The sequence below is a fragment of the Channa argus genome, chromosome 1 (assembly GCF_033026475.1).
Source record: "Channa argus isolate prfri chromosome 1, Channa argus male v1.0, whole genome shotgun sequence".
NCBI lineage: Eukaryota > Metazoa > Chordata > Actinopteri > Anabantiformes > Channidae > Channa > Channa argus.
Genome location: NC_090197.1, coordinates 42,451,913 through 42,476,150, shown reverse-complemented (window position 1 = coordinate 42,476,150; position 24,238 = coordinate 42,451,913). Strand labels below are relative to the sequence as shown.

General features: G+C 39.6%; 2 protein-coding genes across 2 annotated transcripts in view; both read left to right on the top strand.

The window, feature by feature from the left end:
- The first annotated feature begins 302 nt into the window (after window positions 1–302).
- kcnk1b (potassium channel, subfamily K, member 1b) lies at window positions 303–8,270 on the top strand. Its single transcript, XM_067523195.1, has 3 exons — window positions 303–1,118; window positions 2,325–2,720; window positions 4,979–8,270. The coding sequence occupies exons 1-3, from the start codon at window positions 764–766 to the stop codon at window positions 5,233–5,235; spliced, it is 1,008 nt and encodes a 335-aa protein (XP_067379296.1). The 5' UTR covers window positions 303–763; the 3' UTR covers window positions 5,236–8,270.
- Window positions 8,271–14,959: 6,689 nt separating this feature from the next.
- The window catches only part of slc35f3b (solute carrier family 35 member F3b), a 42,845-nt gene continuing 33,566 nt past the window's right edge, over window positions 14,960–24,238 (top strand). The window contains exons 1-2 of the mRNA XM_067523176.1: window positions 14,960–15,192; window positions 16,052–16,266. Coding sequence (XP_067379277.1) covers window positions 15,095–15,192; window positions 16,052–16,266 — 313 coding nt within the window. The 5' untranslated portion in view covers window positions 14,960–15,094. The remainder of the gene's footprint in view (window positions 15,193–16,051; window positions 16,267–24,238) is intronic.

The window sequence follows — 24,238 nt, the reverse complement described above, 5'->3', positions numbered from 1 at the left end:
CAGCCTGATGGGCCAGTTCTCTACGTAGCCATGATTTAAAAGGTCTTTCCACGCCCCAGTTTTCTTAACCTGCTTTACAGGCATCGGAAACAAGCGGGGATGTAGGTTTCTGACGCTGGTGACTTGGAGGTGAAACCGAAAACGTCTACAGGAGCAGACTACCTGGGAGGAGAGAGGAGACGCGAGAGTTCTTACGTCACATGGCCTTGTCACCCACACATCCTTGCTGCCTTCACGATTCATCTGAAAAGCTCAGAAAATGTGCAAGCATTAGATTTAGAAGCCATTGCGTTGGCGTTTTTGTACATAACGTCGAAGCGGATAGTCCATTTAAAAATAGTTTTGTGTCGTAGTTTTGTCCCGTGCATGCTTTGCTGTAGACTAAAATACCTACGCGATAGAAAGAAAGAAGCATAAGGCATGGTTGGGTGTTTTTTTTTTTTATAAACTTGCACACATTTACCAAAGTCGTCTTACAGCAGTATGACCAGACGTCTATCCACGCTGTTCATAACGACATCCCAAGTGAGGCCGCCTATCGTTTCTTAAGTTAACCAAAATAGCTCCGTTCGCATAGGGGAGTGCTGAGGCGTCCGACTGCACCTGAAAGCCTCAAGTGCCACGGCAGGGAGAATAGAAACCTCATCGAGCTTTGTCCTGAGCAACATCTATAGGATATTCGGCCAAATAAGACGCGAGGCGGACAGATTAATAACGTTGTCTTATTATATTTATCTACACCTTGGTGATAAACCACTTGAAAATGCTTCAGTCTCTAGCCAGCAATTCATGTGTGCGCTTGATACAGAATCACAAATCGACGTGGTATTTTGTATCTCTAGTTTTGGGCTATCTCCTCTATCTCATTTTCGGCGCTGTTGTCTTTTCTTCGGTCGAGCTACCTTATGAAGACGTGCTGCGCCAGGACCTGAGGGCCATTAAAAAGCAGTTCCTACAGGAAAATGAGTGTCTCTCTGAGGATCGTCTAGAGCGGTTTCTGAAAAAAGCAATGGAGGCGAGTAATTATGGGGTTTCCATCCTCAATAACGCCTCGGCGAACTGGAACTGGGACTTCACCTCTGCGCTGTTTTTTGCGAGCACAGTGTTGTCCACCACAGGTAAGTCAGGTCACCAAGTAGGCTGGACAGCAAGTGATGCTGCAGCCGGTCCTCTACACAGTGGGACATTACAATGGCGGTCTCAGGTGGGCTCTTGTTTAGGCCTGCCATTCGTCAGCAAACATCTTTTTCTCACTCTTGCATAAAACCTAAGCCACCACTAGGCCACACACACCAGTCTGGCCTACATGCAACAGCAAGGCAGGTAGTAAACACAAAATGTGTGGTGCAGGATGTTACATTTGTAGGGGAACTGAACCAAATCTAACCGAGAGCATGTTTTATACACCTTACTAAATTACTAGGATTTGATATTTAATTAGGATACGAATCCCTTTGCATTTTTTATTGTTATGTCTTCCCAGCTCCTTTTTATGTTTACCGAGAGCACTTCAACCTCGATGTTAACATGGCAATAAGAGATTTTCTAATTTCTACAAATTTTACAAAACTAATTATGTGTATCATGTCTGTAGGCATTCTGAGAGGTTAGACTCATTTTCTATTATCTAGCTTTCAGATGCTTGACAGTCAGAATATCTGAAGAACTTTAGACTGACCACATGGCAACAGATATCTGTCACGTTGTAACATACAGGATGTGCACATAACATGTATAGCAGTGTCTGCCTGACTGCAGAAAACTATTTCTTGTATATGTCTCAACAAAAATTGTGTTTATAGCTAAACAGGGACTTTATCCAGATCAAAAGGAGCTCATGTTCTTTATCATAGTTATATAAGAGTTGCTCACTTTAGCCTCAAACGTGTTGCTTTTTATTAACCTCAGAAGCACTTGAAGCAGAACGACTTTGACTCTTATAATTTAATAATAAAACAACAATTGATTGTGGCTGTATGTTTCCTCAACAGGCTAGTTACAAAATACATTACCATGTACCATGGCAGTAAATTTCATCAGACCAAAAATGGTCTACATATAACAGAGGATGTTGTGTTATTCATTTCATATTGTTGTTCTTATTTGCATGAGGTCTTTGGGATTTTAACCAGATATACTGTAGTTTTCTATTTGCATATGGTGTTTTTAACATCCTTGTGTGCATAAGAACAAAAACACCACACAAATGTACAATGATAATGACCTCTGTTTTAATAAGTCTAATAATGAAATGTCACATGCCTGTAGCAGCACCTTTCATGATGAGAACTGTAATATTTTGGGTCATGTTGGGCTTTCTACAGGATACGGTCACACAGCACCTCTGTCAGATGGCGGGAAGGCTTTCTGCATTATCTATTCTGTGATTGGCATCCCCTTTACTCTGCTTTTCCTCACTGCTGTGGTGCAAAGAATCATGGTGTTCAGCACACGGAGGCCAGTTATGTACATTCACACACGCTGGGGCCTGTCCAAACCACTGGTGGCCATCGTCCATGCCACTCTGCTCGCCACGTTGGCAGTGTCATGCTTCTTTCTCATCCCTGCTGCCATCTTCTCAGCCCTGGAGGAGAACTGGAACTTCCTGGAGTCCTTCTACTTCTGCTTCATCTCTCTCAGCACCATTGGCCTGGGAGACTATGTACCTGGAGAGGCTGCTAATCAGAAGTTCAGGGAGCTCTACAAAGTGGGCATTACTGGTGAGTAAGGACTGTTGGAGCTACGGCACAGTACTGTAGCTGTAAAGTCTCAAAGTAATTTCTACTCAAAGTAATTCAGATTACATTTACTTTGCTCCTGTTCAGTAGTCAAAAGATTAGCTGAAAAGGAAATGGATTAGATGGTAGGCACACAGCGGTGTTGTTTTTACTGCCCGTTTCTCGAATCAGTATCACATTTCTCATAAAATTGAGTGTATCCTGTTTCAAAGAGGATTTTACTGCTTTCTTTGTTTGCACTATCACGATGGCACTCTCTTCCTTATTGAGCTAAAAAACATCCAGCAATAAAGGCCTAAAAATCCTAAATAACAAGTGCCACATTACATAACCTGTAGTATTGTCTCAGTTTATTCAAATTAAATAGTTAAGGAGACGCAGGGGGGGAACAATGTTGTTAGGATGTTTTGATGTGCTAAGATTACGTGTAGGAGGTTTTATGATGGTAAACTTTGAACTTCTCAAGTGTGACACAATCAGGCTGTTCCATTTGTTTTTAGCTGTGTTATGAAAACCTGTGCAATAATAACAACTTAACTGGATAAAATTTAGCTTAACTCTGACTTACAGTAATAAACCTCTTTCAGATCACGTTTTTTTATATACTGTATATGGTAGTAGTGGCTTTATCTCATCGACTGAAATTGCTTTAATTTATTATCCACACAGAGAAGCTTGGAGTTATAGACTAAAATTGTCTATCATACATTGTTTTATTGGACTGCAGAAATCATTGTTGAACGTGGATTTGAAAATACTGTTTACAAGCTTAAAGGAAAATTAACCTGCATTATTTGCGTTAACTGACCAATAATAAAGTTAATATTTAATAGTTTTTAAAGGTGTCATTGAAATTGTAACTAGAGGATGCACATATAGGGAACATTTCACTGCAAAATTCTTAAAAAAGAAAAATGTGCCACATTTTGTTGTGTTGTTAATGAATGTTGTTAAGTTTCTGTATGCTGCAGAGCAATATTATTCAGCACATTTTAAACACAGACAGATAAAGCAAAATAAGCAGTCCAGGATAGAAATTTGGGCTAATCTGTTTAATCAAGACCAGCACAAAATTGATTGTATTTTCTGGGTGACTTGTGCCATATGCCTAGAGTAAACTGGCCTAGACTAAAATGGAGTCGCATCAAGCTGTGAGTGTGAGTGGACTTGAACACCACTTAATTATCACATGCTTGTATGATGAGGGTGTGCAGCACTGAACAGCCTGAGAGACGTCATTCGATGGTCACAGTGTGTCAGTCTGAAGAGACTGTGACAGGATGTGTTTGTACAAATAACACTGGACACATTTTAACAACTTCCTTTGTGAAAAATGACATGGTGTTTGGAGCATAGAAAATGGAAGAGCTGAATACCGTTTGTCACAAAAATGAACAGTTTGAGTCATTTGCTGAAGTTTTTAGATTGCCAGTGCCTATGGTGAGAAGTTACTGTTTCTGGGATTTGCATTTAGGGCGTAGCACAACTCTGTAAACACTAAGTTCTGCTTTTGTAATTACGTGCAAACAAAGGACTGTTCAGTAAATGCAAATATACGGCAAATCATATCATTTGCTGCAAATGTCAGACTGTTGCTTTACTAGCAAAAAATAATTTCAAAGAATCCTTTCAATATAAGTATTATTAGAAGTGAGGGTGATGCTCTTGCGATTTTTATTAAGCTTTCAAACACTGGCTAAGTCAAATCTTGGGTTTTTCATGAACCTGAGTGCCAGGAAGTTAAAAATATTACTGCTGAAAATCATCAGACAATATTTATGTCTAAGTGGGGGATTTCCAGCATGAGCTGAAACCGTTTTTCCTGATTTTGTTTATTTTACAAAACGTGCACTCTGTTCTTGTTAGTCTGATTAGCTTGTCACTGCCCCCTTGTGCCAGTGCATTTAAACAACACTCTTTGGGACAGTAATGAAGAAATGCATCTCTTGTGTTTTTTTTCCCAATCAAACGAGTTGGCCACCTCCTTAATTATTTTTTAAGACTTACTGTATAAATTCATTACCAGCTGCCACATCAGCTTCATCAGTTGAACTTCTACAGCAATACAACAGCAGACAGTATAATTATTAACAGTATAATTGTTTTAAGCCCTGTTCAGAGAGAAATGTTACTTGATTACTAGGTTTAGGGAAAATGTGTGGTAATGTTTTTTTATACAGTGCTACAATGCAAGTAGTTACTCAATCTTACTTGTCTCGGCTGTGTGTTTGTCTCATCAGTCTACCTGATCCTGGGTCTGATAGTTATGCTTGTGGTGCTGGAGACCTTCTGCGAGCTGCAGCAACTGAAGCAGCTGAGGAAGATGTTCTACCTGAAGAAGGAGAAGCAGCCAGACCGCCTTGCCATTTTGGAGCACGACCACCTGTCCTTCACTACTGTGTCCAGCAGAGAGACACCCCATAATGAGGATAAAACTCAGCAGTTTGTTAGAGTCCCAGCTCTGGCCTCCCCCAATGATGACCCTATGATCCAGTAAATCGCGATAGAGCAATTAAAGGGCAACAATAGGAAATTAGGGGGTAATGCACTAATGATTATAACTAGATATAATGAGTAGAACAAAAGTCTCTGCTGTTGGCACTCTGCAAATCTTAGCCCTGCAAGTTTAGTACTAAAAGTAGTTGAGATTGTTAGGCAAACACTCCTAAACCGAACCACAATACTCAGTCTAATTCTTTGCAACAGAGATAAAATATATGTGCATTAATAAGGGAAACAAATTAAAGCTTCAAAAGTGAAAACAAAGTCATAAAAGAAATGCCTTCTGCTTTATTTATGACTTAGAGGAGCAAAGCTCCTTCATCTGCTGTAATACAGTATGTGTTGCATATTTAGGAGCACTTTAGAAATCGATTGGCCTGTTAAGTTTAGATGAAATATCAGACAATCCTCTGTAGTCTGTCACAAATCTATTAGATAAAAATGCATGTATCTTATAAATAGAGACGCTTGGCAGGTATCTGTAGATAACTGGGTAAATGTTTTAGGGTGTACAGTTTAGTGCCATCTAGAGTTAACACATGTTAAAGATGAGCCAAAACATGAAAACTCAAGCAATTAACTGTCACTTTAGTTCATATATTTCTAATTATTATTTTTTTTCATACAATCTTGACAGGAACATTTTGAAAGGGCCAAGACTATGTTTTTGTCACCTTGTAAACTAGTCAGACTTTTGTTAGTAGCTAACCTCTGAAAATTCTAAGGCTTTATTTTTATCTTCATTGGCTCTTCCTTCTTTTTTAATTGTTCTGTTAACTGTAGGGCACGTTGCAATTGGTCCTGAACAAGTCTAAAATCTAAAATAGTACAAAGACACTTTTAAAAATGTTTTTACCCTAAATGCTTGCAAAATAGGGCAGTGCTGCTGTGGGCAGTGGTTAGTGCTGCTGCCTCACGGCTAGAAGGTCCCCTGTTTGAATAATGATGTGTGTGTAGTTCCCAAGTTCCTGCAGTGCTTGAGTGGGTTTCCCTTCGGGTACAGTTTCCGTCCACAGTCCAAAAACATGCATTTTAGGTTATTTGGTGAATCTACATTGCCTGTAGATGTGAATGGTAGTGTGAGTGGTTGCCTGTTTGTGTGCATCTCTCTGTGTTGGCCCTGAGACTGGGGACCTGTCCAGGGTGTACCCTGCCTCCGCCCTATGATAGCTGGGATAGGCTCCAGCCCTTTGCGGCCCTGAATAGGATACACAGTATCAAATAATGGATGGATGGATAGATGGGTGTTTGCAAAACAATGTTTACATATAAGAATGTAGTTGCATAGTTTGTGTTTTGCAGAATTTTGGCTCATCTTTACAGAGGTGTGAACTATTCTGGTTGCGCTCCACATTGTCACATTCCATTGTGAAGGAAAATGTTGTCTGCTGGTACAGTATGTGTATTTTCTTAACATCTTGCAGTGCTATTGTGAAAATTTGAAGCTAAGCACTATAATTATTTATTTATGAACAAGGAAAGGGAGAAAAACCCAGGTTAAAAAGGGAAGCACAGGGGGATGGCTGCCTGTTCTCATGTAGTGGAGCCACAGAGGAGTAAAGAAAAGGGAATTCTCTAGAAAGACAAAGGACATGGTTCCAAAGATTCCCTCCATTAAGAAGAGATTTCAAATGAAAATGTAAGTTACTTTTGTTCTGGATGATTTGTTAAGGCTTTGTAATTGCTCTAAACTAGAAAAGAACATAAACTGTTTTAAATTGACTGTATTTACATCATTTGAATGTAGAAATGTATATTTTTAGAAATGACATGAGGGAAGTTTACATAATGTTTTAATGTATGAAATGCATGTTACATTCAAGAAACTTGAAACTAGAATTCCATCCACCCGGAGTGCAGCTAAAACATCCCAGTTCTGATAATCTACCTTAAACTGGGAAGGATAACTTTCCACAATTGGAAACCACTTGGAAGTTTGTACGGAGTCTGCACTCCCGTGTTTTAAAAATGATTTCTAGCAGTGGGTGTAATGTTCTGACAGAAACACTTATTTAAGGAATTGGTCCGTCCTCTAATGATCTGTTTGGTGCAGAGACTCCCACCTAACAGTTTAGTAGACTGCTGTAATGCAAATAATAATTTATTTGTCATTTAGACTGTTTAGGACATTTATCAGACATGAAGACATGCGTTTGCTACCGTTTTTAATGTTGTGTTAGTCTGTTTTTGAAGATGAAGTTCTGACCTCATCTTTCTTTACTACATTACCACATTAAGACATAATTGCAGCTTTTTATAAAGTCTTGAATGTATTTTTTTATAATGCTGTTTGCTACAGTGAGATTCAAGGCCCGACCACAGTGCAGCATTACATCCTGCTGCTCTGCTGCTGCTGTTAGTTTAGTGATGACAAATTGATGTGAAACTGTGTACAGATGAGCTGGAGGAGGGTGTCATGGCTGGAAAATTATCCTTTGACCATATTAGCATCTTTGTTACTCATTGATCTGTAATATTGTGGTTTCTAGATGAGTGATGTTGTAGTTGTTGTTTTTCACCAGTCTGGGCATTTGTGTAACTGTGAAGCATTGATTATTGCTCATATTGTCTGCTGAAGAGAAGAAGAACTTGAATTTTGCCAAGTGGGATTCACTCTCTTACTGTAAGATGTTTCACAGTTTTGTAGATACGTTAAATTAGATTGGCGTCAAGGCTTTGACGCTTCAGCATTACTGTTTATGGCAGCATTTGTCATCATTCACCTGAAGGTGGGAACTGTCAGGTAAAGTAGTTCTTGTTCTGTTCAGGGAGTAAACATAGTGTCAAGGATTACAAATGGAAGCACATTGACAATATTTATCTTGACAAAACGGACCTATTTGAAATATGTACATACTGTAGATATACGTGCACACTTGGGTATCTTGGTGTTATTATAGCTGTATTCTAATTCAGTATTGCCATGGAGAACCAAGGTTTATTTACATTTAATTTCAACATCAGAAGTGAATCCATGAAATGTCAAATATCAATGTGTCTTAAATAAAGTGTTGGTTTCCTATGATTTAATCTGACTTTTTCTCCAGTTAATCAAGGGTCTTACTTTATACATGTTTACTATTGCAACTATTTGAAAACTGTTCGACGATATAACTCGTTTACAGTGAAAGTGTACTTAAAACGTAAGCTCATTAAGTGGACAAGGTCCAGGCTTTTTAACACACAAAGCCACCAATAAAATAGAAAGAAGAGCTGAACAAGTTGCAGTAAATGTGATTATCTGAAGGGTCTTGGGCAGCATTTTTATAATTGACTGAAATTGATGGTTATTTACTATTTTAGTCATCCATCTGATCACTGAATATGAAATGGGTGTCAGAGTAGAGTAAAGCAGTAATTAAAGATGAAGGGGAACAGGAGGCTTCTTTGAGGATAAAAGCAATGATTTACACATCAGATAGACAGTAAAGATTGCTTTACTGTGAGAACAGTAACGCTTTAGATTTTGCCTAAAATATAGGCCAGAGCTTATGAAAAAGAAATTTGTGTACTATATTTGTATAATTGTCTATGTTTTGTGACTATGGGCAGATTAAATGTAAAGATATATTTATTATTGTACATGACCTACAGGCATCTCTCGCTGCAGAGCAACTAACCTGATGTTAATGTTTTCAAATTTACCTGAATAAAGGGAGGGGAAGTCATCTCATGGCAAAGTATTAATTGGGTTGACTTTGTGAGAACATGTTTGTCTGTGAGCACCCAGTAAACTGAGATAACTATTGAAGACAAATCCACCACATTCAGAATTGGCACTGAATTGCGTGTCTGTTCTTTTACATCACGGGGTTGTAACAAATAACAGTAATCACATCAGAATGACTGCTTTGGATCAAATCTGCTTAAACTTGTATTATATTCAGTGCATTTCTAGAAGATAAGAGACGCCTTCGCTGATATTGTACTTGCTTCTTGTTTGAGTAGTACATTTAAATGAATGCCTTAAACTTCCCTCTGACCTCCCTAAAATAAAATATCTCTCCTCCTCTACCTGGAAAAAACACCTCCAGATGACGTCACTTGGAGGAACCTTTAGTTCAGCTCACACTATGGAGTCTGTAATCATGGTCATCCTTCTTTTCCAGAGCTCCCTTAGATGGAATCATCTGAAATCCTAATTATGAAAAACTCCTGGGTGATGCCATCTGGAGGAATTTTTCATCTAAAAAAAGAGAAATATTTTAATATCAGGAAGTCAGAGCGAAGTTTAAAAGCATTAATGTACATTTTCAACCTTATCTTAAACCATAGAAAGCAAGTTGGAAATTGGTGAAGTTGCTCTTTAAGATGTCAAAAAAGGGTCCAAACCCAACAACAGCACAACTGAGAGCCACATTCAGCAGGACCCCCTGCGTGAGGGCTGGAAATAGTCACTTTAATTCCGGTAAATGTATTTTAGCAGTAACATGTAAAACATGGAGATGCAACAGTGGTAAGTGTTTACCATAAAACTACACTTTTCTATTTAAAAATTTAAATTTACACTTGCATCGCAGCACTGCATCTGTACAAAAGATGTAATGTTGAAACACATTAACAGTAGTTATACAAAAGGCTGCTATGTAACTATCTACCTGCAGGTGGCAGTATACATTGAAAGAGTGAGTGTATAAGACAGACTGCTCAAGAAAAATGTTAAAATAAAAGCTGACTCCAACAAAACATATTCATACATACATATTCATTCCTGTCTTTTCATTTTCCCTGCTTTATTTGCTCCAGATTTGTACTTAAACAAATGTACATACAACTGTAGATGCAGCCAGGTTGTCCTTCAAGAGTGTATCAAGGCAGAACAGAACTATCCCCTGAAGGCCCAGTTCTACTCAGTCACACTGGAATGTACCAGCCTTGTGTCATTAATATTGCTATTCGATCTTTTTGCATTAACTATATGCACAAAGAAAACTACCTGAGCTGTGAAAATAAAAGGAATTTAGCCTTGTGTTTAAACCCTGAAAGGTTTCCCTGATGACAGTCGTCTTCGATCTACAGCAAAACCTATCCTCTAAAGAATGTGAATGTGGCGTAACACTGTTGCATTACTTGTGCAATAAAGCAACAGTGATATGTTATAGCTTGTTGTATCAAACATCCACTGCAGTAAAGCTCAAGAGAAACAAACAATGGTGAAACATCCAGAAGTACATTTTGTAATACATGACATTTCACAAATCTAGATGTACAGCAACTCAATTTTTGCAACTTTGACTCTTAATACATCGGTGGCCATTGGACTCAAGGGTCATCCAGGACTGAGGGTGGGTTGGACTGGGCCGAGACCTCCACTAGCATCTCCCCTATAGCACCGCTTTCAGATGTTGGGAGCAACTCTATTTATATCCTGACACGCACACACACTGGGACTATGGGAATGCAGGAGGCCTCAAGCACAAACATGCCTCTCTGCCAACTCTGTAACTGCTTTCATTTGCTACAGCAAATGATATTTTCATTGTGCTGGTATAGAAGGAAGTTAATATATTTTTACGATTGATAGTCAGGGTTTAGATTTATGAGAGGTGAGACAAACTGACAAGTGCAGAGAAACAATTCTCTGTTGTGTTATGCTTTGAGAAAATCAGCTCTCCCTGTGCTTTACTTGAAGAATTCACATTTACATTTATTAAGTGCTGGATGCTTATACCTGAGACGACTAACAATGAATATAACTTTTTCCTCTGCTGTTGTTTTCACAATAGTTCAGACAGATGAAAAACCTCACTGACTGAAACATGCTGAAACAGATAAAGAAACTCTTGAGAATGCAACATTTCTTTTCCACTGCTTCCTACTTAAGCTAAGAGGCAGGATTAGTCAGATTGTAGCATGATATCAAACTGAGCAGACAATTGAACATGCTGAGAAAATGTTTAAACAACAAAATTTGGATTAAATCTTTAGAACAGGGAAGATACAATACCAGTTAATTGAATTGCCTTGTCAAGTTATCCAATCCTATCAGAATGCAAATCACAATAATCTTAAATCTGTGTCTGTCTGCACATCACAAAACTTACTGAAAATAATTGGTTATAAATATTCAATGTTGGAAATGTCAGACATCTTCCACATCCCCTTTGACAAATTGGACAAATAAAATGCAAAGCAGATGTTTATAGTAGACTTGCACTTATAACTCAGAAAAAAGTGCAAGGATTTGTTTGTGAATGCAGTGCGTAGATTTTCATTCTAATGAAGGAGTAATGCTTTAATAATAATAAAACATGTACACTATAAAAGCCCAAATACAAAGCTGTACGTATTCTTCAATATATATTATTTGCCAATTGCTCTAACAGGTCTTATGGTCAAAGGTGGTCTGATTCTATTCAAGGTGACCCCAGGTCAGCTACTGACAGCAGTTCATTGACAGTAAAATGCACATCTGCCGTTCAGATATCATCAAACTATTTTTCCATAACACACTCTGTGGTAACTGTTGTGAAGTTGTCAGATAAAGTGCCATTGCGTTTTCTTGTCTTTCAGAGACTTCTTTTATAAATAACAGCAGACAAGAGGCTAAAGGCAGATACATCCAGAGCTTTAATCATATATTTTTGTCTTGTTTTCATTTGTCAGCAAAACTAAAACAAAAGAGATATCTAAGAATGGAATCAAGGCGGTTTACAGCTGGCCTAAATAGATGACACAAGATTCCAATCTTTTCCTCCCACATGAGCTGTTTGCCTGCTGCTTCTCATCCATAGGGATTATGCTGATTACTTTCCAGCTGTGCGTCAATGTTGCCACTAATGGCAGCTGAATGACAAATACACCTTAAACAAATCATACAGGCTGCAGGACTACAGGGTGCCAGTTGCATAAAGGGTCGTCCTTCCTTAAGGCTGAAACATCATTTTAATATTTAAACCACAAGCACAGATGCATCTGGATTAGTACAATGAATTGCTCCCCATGTTGGGATATGCAAATACAAAAGTCACTAATCAAACCCTGAGTGGTGAAAACTAAAAAGATTATACAATGTCTAGGTACTTAAATAAACAGTAAGGGATGTGGCCTGTTCTACTGGCTCAGAGATTGACTTCTCTTCTTGCACTGGCCAATCAGCAGTGGCCTGTCGTACTGTTTCCAGGCTGAGAGCTGCATTAATTATTAATGGTGAGAAGAGAGAGGATTTACATCATACTTTTCTAAATTGTATGAAACCTAACACAGGAGGATACAAGAAATAATGGAAATGACAGAGAAAATTGCTAAAGGTTTTAAATGGGCAGGCTTCTGTTTCTGACAGAGCACCCAAGTGTACAAGTTTTTAAGGTTACTGGTAAGAACTAAAGGGGGGTGGGGGTGGGGGTGAAGGACAGGGAGACCTCAATGCTGTTTTGCACTAGTTTTACCATGAATACACTGAACATTATATTGTCCTTGTCCTTATAAAGTCCCGCCACAAATATATGCCAATATGCTTACAGGAACAAAGCTCAAATTTGGGCTAATTTTCCTCCATTGCAGAGAACTCACAGAATTTATGCTCCAATGAGTAATGTCAAAACAAGAGTACTTGGAATTGAGGCATTGTTAACCCTTTTAGTTGTAAGTGCATTTTTCTCATCACGACAGCACAAACTATCAGCTGTGAAACTGGTTCATTAAAACTTAGGACACTGTAATATATTGGGTTAACAAATTATCATTTGAAGCAAAAGTTTGACTCATCCTTACTGGGTTCATTTTATGTATATTAGCCTTGAGCTTTGGCTCTCACTTAATTTCTGAGCCATAACAGAGTGCAGTGCCCTGTAGACTGGGGCACCAATTAAATTGCTATTAAAGGTCTGCTGTAGTGGAAGACGGTGTGTTGGCTGCCAGTCAATGACTTGAATACAACAGCGATCTATTTATATTACTTGTTTTGATATTTATGAGCTGTGTCTCAAAGGAAAGGTGTCTACATTCTTTGGCTTTGGCAAAGCACAAAAGTCGAACAGAGAAAACTGATTTGGCTGAGCTGTGAAGTGCAAAGGTGCATTATGCAACATGATGGTTTCCTCCCTGAGACTGTTGATGAGAGGGGGTGACCTGCTAATCGATGACTGGACTCCTTTTTCTTTTGGGTTTTTTTTTTTTTTGCTTAAGTAAGCACAGGTCTGTGCCCCATTCCCCAGCCAGCTGTGTGAATGTGTGAGGTTTGGCTGGTCACTGATCGATGCCAAACCTTTCTCAGAAAAAGAAAACAGCCTGTACTTGTGCTGCTCTCTGCAGTCAAGAACTCCACAGAATGCAGACGCACTGCAGTGAGTGGACCAAAGACCTGGGACCCGCAACACTACCCTATTCACAAAAGGTAGAGTCTCAACTCTTTTTGATTGTGGGAACTGCGTTACTGGCTTTGGTATTTTCTGGAAACAACAGAAAACAATAAACTTTATCAGAACTTTTTCAGAGTTGAGAGAGAAATAAATACAATGGAAAATTGAATGGGCAGGAGTTATATATAAAATGTATATTTATCAGTGAGAATGATTTTAAAATGTGGATTTGCCTTAAAGTCCATATTCATTTGAAGGATTTGTTGACAGTCACAATTCACTTTTTTAAATAAAAGTATCTCACTAAGTGTGTATTTTTGCACAACTCCCACTTCTAAACTCAAGAGACAAACGGAGATAGTTCTTTTTTCAAATAGATATAATCACCAACAGTGAATATAATAACCCTATTAATGGAAGCATATCTCTGATTGGATGTAATCAACTACAACCTTGTAATTGTCTTTGACTCTGTGGTATCGAACTGAGACATATCTGCTGTTTAATTTTTTACCTCTGTACATGGCTTCCCATAATCATGTCCTGCTGGCGGGTTCCTAGGAAAGCTAGGTTATGAATAATAAACCAAAATAGGCCCCACTGACCTATAAATTGTTATAAAGTGTTAGTAGTAGTTGGGTGAAGATGTCTAGTAATAGTGCCCGAATGTTTCTACCTGCTGAAACAGACCCACAGGGCACAGCTGTATACAAAGGAAACAACATCAGGAGGAAAGCAAGGCAAGAGATAAGTTGTGTATTGTGATGGAGGAAATTTGAAAATTAGTTCCCAAGACATATGCAGGGGTCTACTGTTTAAAACATGATAACATTGTAAAGACAGTTGTGCAGTTCTATCTGCTCCTGCCTCACATTCCCATCCTCTTTTCGATTGTTGGTGTTTGGAATAAAAACCTCGCCGCCCACAACATTGCAGACTGGAGCTAGGAGTAATTGGCACTATTAGATTAAAAATAAAACGCATACTTCACTCTTAATAGTAAGGTCACATGCTGTTTTTTCGATTTGCTGTGCTCGTCTGACTGACAGCTTCACTTGAAACCACCAGCAACAGCTCATTTGCAAACTATGAGTAGTGCCAACTGGTGTAAGCTTTGGATAACTCGGACTCTTTGGGCCACAAAGCTACAAGGGGGGAAAAAAGACACTTGATTTAATAAAATGTTGTTGTTTTGTACATCCTATTATTCAAAAAAAGAGTATAAACGAAATCTTGGGTTATTTTGCATAAACATTTGATAGCTGTCAGTGTCCTAATGTGCTGCCCCAGATACCCCGTGTTTAAAAGACCACAGCTGGTACATTTTATTCTCTGCAGTGAGAGTTGCAGAGAATGATTCCAGGGAGTCCGGTAGAGGGCGCTGTTGCAGTGCCTCCGGGGCCCAGCGGCAAGCAGAAATGAGCGCACCCTATTAATGTTGAAACAGCCTGCACTGTGGTGGCCACGCATATGCTTGTGGTGGTGAGACGGAGCAGGGCGATGGTTCTGAGCTTGATGAGGATTTAGGTTCGCAGTCGCATAGCGGCCTGGAGGATGTACGGTGATGGAGAGGGCACAGTGTGGGACCGGGTCGCACGGCCCCATCGGGACTGTATGTGCTACCTAGGACCACCTACTACTTTGATGCCGATGTAAGACATTTAAACTTTTACAAATGCGTTGCAGAAAGACAGGAGGCAGACCCCACCTGTTGATTGCACACGTGCATTGATAAAGTATCTGAATTTAATGGATAGTGATATTAAAAACACTACTACTAAGTACTACTGCTGACCCTAAGTGTTACTTTGTGTATTAGATCAGTGTTTTACACGTGACTTTAGTCTTTTGCAATTCTATCACAATTACATGGAAATGTAAGGCTTCCAACAGATGTTCTCTGAGAGTCAGTCATGTTTTGCATTCACATTTTGACGGTTTCATAACAACAAAGAGGCTGTCAGGTCACCACTGTGCCACTTTGTCAGCTACATAACACAACGATTCTTTTTGTTGTCGTTTTATCTCATCCACTGGACACAAAGTAGGAAATGTACGTCCTCAATGTGAGAAAATAAAATGAGAGAGTCGGCTGGGTTTCGGTGATGCGCTCTAGTGCTCACACATGAAGCCAGGAACTGTGAAAAGTGTTGCCTCTCCATTTTTCAAACCACGCACGATCGATTCATTAGTTTTGAAACCCTATAAGCCTGAAATAGGAGTTGCACATAGGAGCTGCACAGAGAATAGCATACAACAGTTGCAGAACCAGTCACTTTGGTTTAGTGTCTTTCGCTGTGCGGACGCAGGGCCAATGAAGGATGATGATTTCTGTACTGTACAAGAGAGGCGCTGCAGGGGCCCCTAGCGCCGGTCTCTGCGGAACATACAACATAGATGTTCTTGGTTTAGCTAACAAGAACTCTTTTCTTACCAAGTCACATTTTTTCCGTTTGCCAAGTGGTCTCACTTTGTCTTCTACCACCGCCACCCATTGCTCTCTCTTCCCAGCGGGATGCGCAAGTCGCCCGACGTGAGCCCCAGAAGGCTTTCGGACATCAGCCCTCAGCTCAGACAGCTCAAGTACCTGGTGGTGGACGAGGCCATTAAAGAGGATCTCAAGTCCTCCCGTTCAGTTGAGGACATCAATAGCGCGTCCATAGAGGAGCGGATACTGCGGATCACCGGCTACTATGGATATCAGCCCTGGAGTACGAGCTACAAGAGTGAGTCAATATACACTCAATAAACCTACTGAGGCATGGGTCTAATTTGCAAAACAGAAACATAACATATAACGTTTTACTTATATTAAAAGGGTTAATATTCATAGCAAATTATGTTTACTTGATTTGATTGGCTGCAGATGCACCTTCATATTTTTTGAGGGTACATGCATGGAGCTGAGAGCCCTTGTGACTGGAGAACATGCAGTTGTAGCCTACATGTCCTAAACTGTATGCACCGTTTGCCCCCACAAAACAGGACAACTCTGTGTCACTGACTTCACTGGTTGGCACTTAGCACAGTAGTGTGAGAGTGGTTTAACAAAAAGTGCTGTTAAACATCACTGAGCTTTAAAGGTGCAGCTTGATGGTGTGCTCAGACACACATTGTTAAATACCTCACGTGGGTGGAGGGGGGTTAGAGGACAGGAGATGCAGCTTAGATAACTGCATCTGCATTAACCAATGGGCACAGATTTGCATGTTTCAGGTTGTTATTGTGAGAATTACAGAATAATGGAAGTCACTTGGTTATATTGATCAAATAGAGGGAAAAGTAGACATTTTGGTCCTCTGGATTTAAGGTAGCAGGACGTGTCCTATTTGAAGCCAAACTCTCAACTTTTTTCTGTCTTATACTTTACATCATGCTATTGATTTAAAGCAAAATGCAAGGACTGGTCTTCCATGTAAAGTCAGTGTGCTGCACCGTACAAAAACAGAAGAACGAGCCCAGCTGACTGAGAAAATGATTTATACATGGTGCTGCTCTTTTTCTTTATTATCATTAAATCTAAAATTGCACGCTCCTTCACTAGGGGAATTCGTTACTATAGTCTGAAATATGTGTTGTTGGAGAGAGCAAAGCTAATGTTTGTTCACTGGAGCTTGTGAGCTGGGAGTTACAAAGTGGGAATGCTACTTGGAGCAGTTGATTCTTTGAAGAAATAGGTTGTCAACCCAGTTTTTATTCTCCTCTCTTGACCACTGCAGCATATTTTTTGTGTATAGCATACATATATAGCATAAATGCCTGATCCGATGCTGGCTGGGTGATCCAATGAATAGCAGTCTTGCTTGATGTGGAATGATTATCTGCCTTGCATGTATCCCCAGTCTTAACAACTGTCAATCTTTGTTTTTTCATTTGTGTGTTGATGCGGATCTGATATGAATACACATATTGGGTTTTTGCTGCCTAATGAACTTTTGCTGGTGGCAAATTTTGTAAATTGAACATGAGAGACTGCAATATTAAATAGCTGCAAGTCTAATTCCAAATTAGGATGCTGCCTTTCAGATATGAATTTCTCTTACTTATTTTGCATTTGATACCACTGGATGTGAAAATGGATAGTCAAGTAAAGTGGATTGAGTAGGAAGTGGGGCTATGACAACCAAGACTCAAGATTGACTTGTGTTTTACCAAGGTATGTACAATAGTGGTTGAACATACTTATACTGAATATGTATTTCCACGTGGACCAGTGTATGCTGGTAAACAACACCAGTTGCTGATAGATGGAACAGTCACCAGTGACTTAAACTCCAGACAGAAGAACCTGAGTACTATCCCAATTGACTACAACAAAAGCCGTTGACTCGATGCCACACACAAGGATGTGGGAATTCTTGGCACAATACAAAGTTAAACGGACATTAAGGACCTTCACCAAGAACTCAATGGGACTGTAGAAAACAATACAGGAAGTCAATTCTGGACCAACTGCACAAGTGAGATGCGGTATATGCCAAGGTGATACACAGTCCCTGCTGCTGTTCTGCATAGGCCTGAAAACCCTCAGTCAGATCGTCAAAAAAGTTAGGTACAAATACAAGTTCAAGTGTGGAGTTACCATCACCAACCTCTTCTATGGTGAGGAGATCATGCTGTATGCCAAGAATGAATGGGATATTTATTTGCTAATTAAACTAACACAGATCTGCAGTGAGCCCATTCGGAATGGAGGAATGTGGCCGAATGGTAGTTAGAAGAGGGAAGGTGGTAAAGACTGATGAGTTACAACTACTCAGGTGCCACACAACACACATACAGAACCAAGTATCACCAAATCATAAGACAGATCCTTCAGAGTCAGCTCAGTAGAAAGAATAAGGCCATTGACACATAAGCCCTGTCAGTCTTTGGTTACCATGACATAGTAAGCCGGCCAAAAGAGGACATGGAGGCTGTACGGGTACGCACCAAGTCCAGCAGCCAGAGACTGTACAGTAGAGGGACGATGGGCCTGGTGAATGTCAAAGCCACTGTTGTGGATGAAACCCAGAGCATCCAGAAGCACATCAGCAAGATGATCCTCAGAGGTGAGCTGCTGAGACAATGCCTAGTAACAAACAGGGAATGAAGACTAACCTATTAGGAGCTAGACCCTCTCAAGTCCAGATGTGAGACTTGTAGGTCCAGACAGACATACCTGCTAACCAGGACATTGTGGTAGAAGACAAGGATCAGAAGAAGGCAGTGGTGATAGACACGGCAGTTCCAAGTGACAACATCGAGGAGACAAAGTAGAAAAGGAGTACTGGGGCACTGGGGACTGTTATTCCTAAACTGATAGAGTTTTTCCAACAGATCCCAGGAACAACATCAGCACACTCAATCCAGACGAGTGCAGCGTTACGATTTGGCACACTCAAACGGGAAGACACAACACACACAGAGGTGAGAAGGGAATTATACATATGGTACAACTGCAGCAAAAATATAGACTGGATGAACAAATATTCTTTTTCATTATTAATGTGAGCAGCAAGTGTGTGATTCGCCTACTTTGCCTAAACCCCAGTCGACCAATTGTATTTGCAAGTAACTTATGCACTCACTTCTACAAAATGTGTTTCAAACTACATTCTGCTACATTACTACTATTTTTCCAATAAATCGCCTAATTATACAGTAACAGCAGTTGTGGAACAGATAGTAGCTTTTGTGGAACAGACATAATAACACGCATTCCTTGTTAGAGTAGTTGGCAACACATAAACTGTTATGTCACACATGTTCGTTTTCCAAAAGCACACTTCACACTTCACTTCAAATAAGAGAAATGCCCATGTGCACGAAAAAACAATTACATGAGTTATTTCGTGGAGTCAGTTTTTGGAGGGCAGTCAAGTATTTCACGATGATCTGCATTATTGCATCAGGCATTTCTTCTGTGTGCATGACCATCGGGGGAAATGTCACTTCTCAGTTAAATGATGTCTCGTTTTGCCTTACAGGAGATATAGCTTGATCCTCTTTCCCACAAACCAGACCAACAGTAAAGTAAAACATTCAAATAACCATGTTTCCTCAGCCCCTGGGGACAGAAGTCATAATAGTCACACATTGGTCAAAATTGCATGGTGCCTGTTAAACACAGTCAGGCCACAGGCCCCCTCCAACACACAAGCTGACCATCAGACCCTACTGACTGAACGCGATGGCTAATACCTAAAGATGGAAGGGCTGAAGTTGATGGCTGCCAATTTCAATAGAAGTGGTCGGCTGAATGTTTCTCTGTGCAAACTGTTGCCTGTTTGTTTTATTAACCTTACCATCAGACACATGTGCTCTTTAACACAGGACACGCAGAGTGAGAGGGAAAATGGAGCTGGTAGGTAGCCATCACTGAGGCTGAGGATGAAAGGGGGCTGCCAGACCTGATTTTTCTATGTGCCTTAATGCATTATCACAGTATCCTGAATATGAAACTGGGGGCATCACAATTGGTCAGGATGCTGTAATAGCACTCTGAGCATGACTGCATGTGTAACAGAGACAAACATGAAACGTGGACTTGATGAAACCTGCCTGTGAGTCACCTTCCCATGAGTGGTTGTACATGCAAACTCAAAGCAAAATGAAGAGTTTTGCTTTTGATGTAGTAGATATAAATATTCATACTTCAGGTTTGTCACCGTTTTCCCACGATTCCACGTCTCTGCATTGATGGTGTGTTTAGCATGGTTGAAACCAGCTGTGCGCTCAGCTGGCCCTGTATCTGTAATGTCTTCTTTTTCATTTTTAACTGAGACTTATGTGTGATCTCTCCTATTTCTCTCTACCCGCTGCAACAGATTGATAAACACATAAACACAGCCAAAATACAAGTAATCAATTCTCTTCTGAGTGAAAATCCAGATGTCCTCACACATATGCTGCCTTAAAAAAGATTTGAAAGTGCCCTAGATGGAAGAATTGATAAATGTATCAAAGAAAATGTAGCATAAACCACATTAATTAAAAGTTCTGTATAAATTCTGTATAAATTCATATTCATATATGAATTTACTATGTTTGTCCATCACACAAGATTGTGTCTGTAGAATTTAAATAAAATGAAAAAAAAAATCATTATTGTTAATAAAACATAAATCTATGACTCCCTTTGCAAATTAAGAAAAAAATTATTGCATGAACATAAACTAAATTTGACATCACTGCTGGATGTTAAATAAACATAAGAGAACCTTTTCCACAAGTGGCATTTAGTGTTTAATTTACATAATCTTCCCTTCACATATCTTGTTGGTTTATGTTTTCATTGCTTGTTGGTGTTTTGTATTCATACATACATCAATGAGTAACATACAAAGACAAATTGTTGCTATCTGCTACCTTTAATTTTGTTGCAAAATATATCCCTAAAAATTAGAGCTCAGGTAGGTTTTCCTGGCATGAGTTAAGTGTGTGGAAAAGTTACTTCAGACCTTCAGAGAAATAAATGGTGTTCTCTAAGATTAGGCCTTTTCTTTGTCTGTGAGATTTTCCCTTTAGGTTTGTCAAGTTCCCCTGAGAACTAAAACATTTTTCAGACAAACAGACTTTGTTCTTTTTTTAATTCACCCACACTATCTATCACCAATGTAGCGTCCCCTCTGGTGCAAATTTAGAGCTTCACGAGGCATGAAATGAGGTTGGATTCTATTTTGAGATCAGGGTTTGGGCATGGTGAGACGCAACATTGGAGCAGGTTGTACCCATATACGCATTCACTGCTCAGTAACAGGACAGCTGGAAGGGATGGGATTTTTCCCTTGGTATCTCAATGTTAAACCAGTGGTCATTAATCAGGCCACAATGCAGTGCAGCCACAAAACGTTGCATGATGAGTAAAAGGTACAGCTCACACTTTCCCACACATGGAAGAGCTGATTTGAGAAAGCCTGCTGGGAAATGTAGTAAGGAAAAACAATAGTTCTGTCACTTTGTTTTGTTTTTGATGTGGAACCATCATTCTCAAGTAGTCTAGAACTTAAACCTCTCCTGTTATAAATGTGCTGCACTGGAGCCTCCAGGTACATTCCTGAAGTAAGGGAACTACAAGGGAGACGTAATATTGTAAGAGGACAGAAACATCCCTACCGAAAATGGAAAGTTGTTTGAATTATTGTTCTGGATACGTGGTGTTGTGTCCCTGCCACTGTTGAGACCAAGTCTTTGTTCTTGGAAAACTACACTCAAACATTTCTTATAACTAAAAACTCACTATTGGAGTGAAAACATTTTAATAGTAGATAACGTGTGAGCTGGTTTGGTGTGTAGTAGTTTTGGTAGTTTTGAGCAATGATGGATTTAGGTTTTTAGCGGGCATTATTGGGTGCTAAGAGAAAAATCAATGAGGGAGTTGACATTTTGAATCGACTTCAGACATGCCAGGAATAACATCAGGACAGGCAGAGATTACACCTAGAACTCTGAAATAGTGTTGTGAGTTGTTGCATGTGTTGTGATTTTATGGGGGATATGAAAGAAGCCACTTCATAATAATATAGTAGGTAACAACTCTGCTGGGCCTATAGTTTTATTTTAATTCCAAACAAGTTGGGAAGATGTGTAAAACGTGAATGAAAACAGGATGCAACGATTTGTGGCCGAATCTTTCATTTTAGAATTGCCAAATGTTTTCTATTGGTGAAAGGTCTGGACTGCAGGCCTGCTGGTTCAGCACCTGGACTCTTCTCCTGCAAAGACATGCTCTTGTGATGGATGCAGTATGTGGTTTAGCATTGTCTTGCTGAAAATGCGGGACCTTCCCTGAAAGAGACGACGTCCGGATGGGAGCATATGTTGCTCTAAAACCTCTATGTACTTTTCAGCATCGATGGTGCATTTCCAGATGTGTTAGCTGCCCACACCATAGGCACCATCAGAGATGCAGGCTTTTGAACTGTCTGCTGATAACAACCTGGATGGTTCCTCTGCTCTTTAGTCCACACGACATGGCGTCCATCGTTTCCAAAAAGAATGTTAAATTTTGATTCATCTGATCATAGAATAGTTTTCAATTTTTCCTCACACCATTTTAAACATGGCAGCGTTTCTGGATCGTGTTCACATATGTCTTTCTTTGCATTATACAGCTTTAACTTACATTTGTGGATTGCACAGTGAACTGTGTGTACAGACAGTGATGTATGGAAGTGATCCTGAGCCCATGCAGTGATGTCCAGTAGAGAATCATGCCTGTTTTTAATGCAGTGCTGCCTGAGGGCCCGAAGATCCATTACTGACCTCTGGGTCTTCTCCTTTTGTGCACAGAGATACCTCCTGATTCTCTGAACCTTTGGATGATGTTATTTACTGTAGATGGTCTGATTATGATCTTCAAAGTCTTCACAATTACGGTAGAAATTGCGGAAATGACTTTTCCAGCCTTTTGTTGACCCTCTTACGGCTTTTTTGAGATGATTTGCTGCCATCAAATTCTACATGAGCTACTATTTTCCATGAAATGGTTTCAACTTCTGCTATGTTCTATTGTGAATAAAATATGGATTGATGAGATTAGCAAATCATTGGATTCTGTTTTTATTTATGTTTTTACCTCTTCTCTTCTTTTTTGGATCTGGGGTTGTAGTATAACAGGACAGTGAAGCACATTTTATAAGATACCAAATCCATATAGGGCTGACATAAAGTTCTTTTACACGTATCAAAACCCATGAAATCTCACTCTTCTCAAAAAGAACTGAGCCCGTAGATTCAGTGAAGCACTGAGCACATTGGCCCAATAAGTGTTTTTTAATAGAATAATCTGATTTTCTTTTTCAAGAACCATGTGGTAGTTTCATAAGGTTGCAGTGTTGGTAATTCTTTGTCAAATAGATTAACAGCTTATTGGCTCTTAAATCTTTATGAGTTCAACCAGTCCTTGGATAATTTTCATACTGTGTCTCAGAAACACTGTTAGAGCTGAATGTTTTTAGTTTCAAATTCTGTCCAAGCATTGCAAGCAAGAATTCTCTGCAAAAGTGTATTTAAGGCTTTTTTTTCACCATCTCAAGTACAGTACAGAAGCAGCTACTGTTGCATAACATCACATCTATAATTGAGAAGGATGCATAGATCATCACACACCTGCTCCCGAAGTCCTGCTTGACTAGCTGCGAATCAGCTATACCACTTTAAAGAAGAAATCCTCCAGCTTGGTCTATTTCATCAGTTTGTCTGCGACTTGCAGAATCATGAAGATTACCTTAAAAAGATGGGCAGGTACAGAGGCCTCCAATTTCTTAAACAGTATTGTGACAAAGATTCAGTTTTCACTAGGGCCCTAATATATTTGACAACCCCTCTTCCCCTTTTTTGCTTTTGCAGGGGGCACTTTGCTCGATGGAAAGCAGAGTGGTGAACATGCTGCATGCATGAACTCGTGGGACATTGATATACCTTATGTAATATCCAAGACAGCTGGGTAGCCTGGCTTTGATAGAAACACATTGCTTGTGTTTCTCAAAATTGGCCTTAAAAAACAACAGCACTAACTGATTTACAGCTGTACTGCTGCTTCTTCGTCTTCTTCTTGTAATGGAAATCCTGCCAGTTTGATGTCAAATCTGGTCCTGCTGTCATCCCTTTCTCCCTTCCTCACTCCTTTTATCTGCTGTTAATTAGAAGTTGTGAAGTGATGACTCCTACCTCTGCATAATTAATACAGGGTCGGCTGTGGCCACACACTGCACA

What these genes read in the sequence shown, in the direction of transcription:
- kcnk1b (XM_067523195.1), top strand. Translation starts at nt 764, where the DNA reads ATGCTTCAGTCTCTAGCCAGCAATTCATGTGTGCGCTTGATACAGAAT. An exon ending in CACAGTGTTGTCCACCACAG is followed by an intron (nt 1,119 to 2,324) that starts GTAAGTCAGGTC and finishes GGCTTTCTACAG; the next exon opens with GATACGGTCACACAGCACCT. An exon ending in CTACAAAGTGGGCATTACTG is followed by an intron (nt 2,721 to 4,978) that starts GTGAGTAAGGAC and finishes TTGTCTCATCAG; the next exon opens with TCTACCTGATCCTGGGTCTG.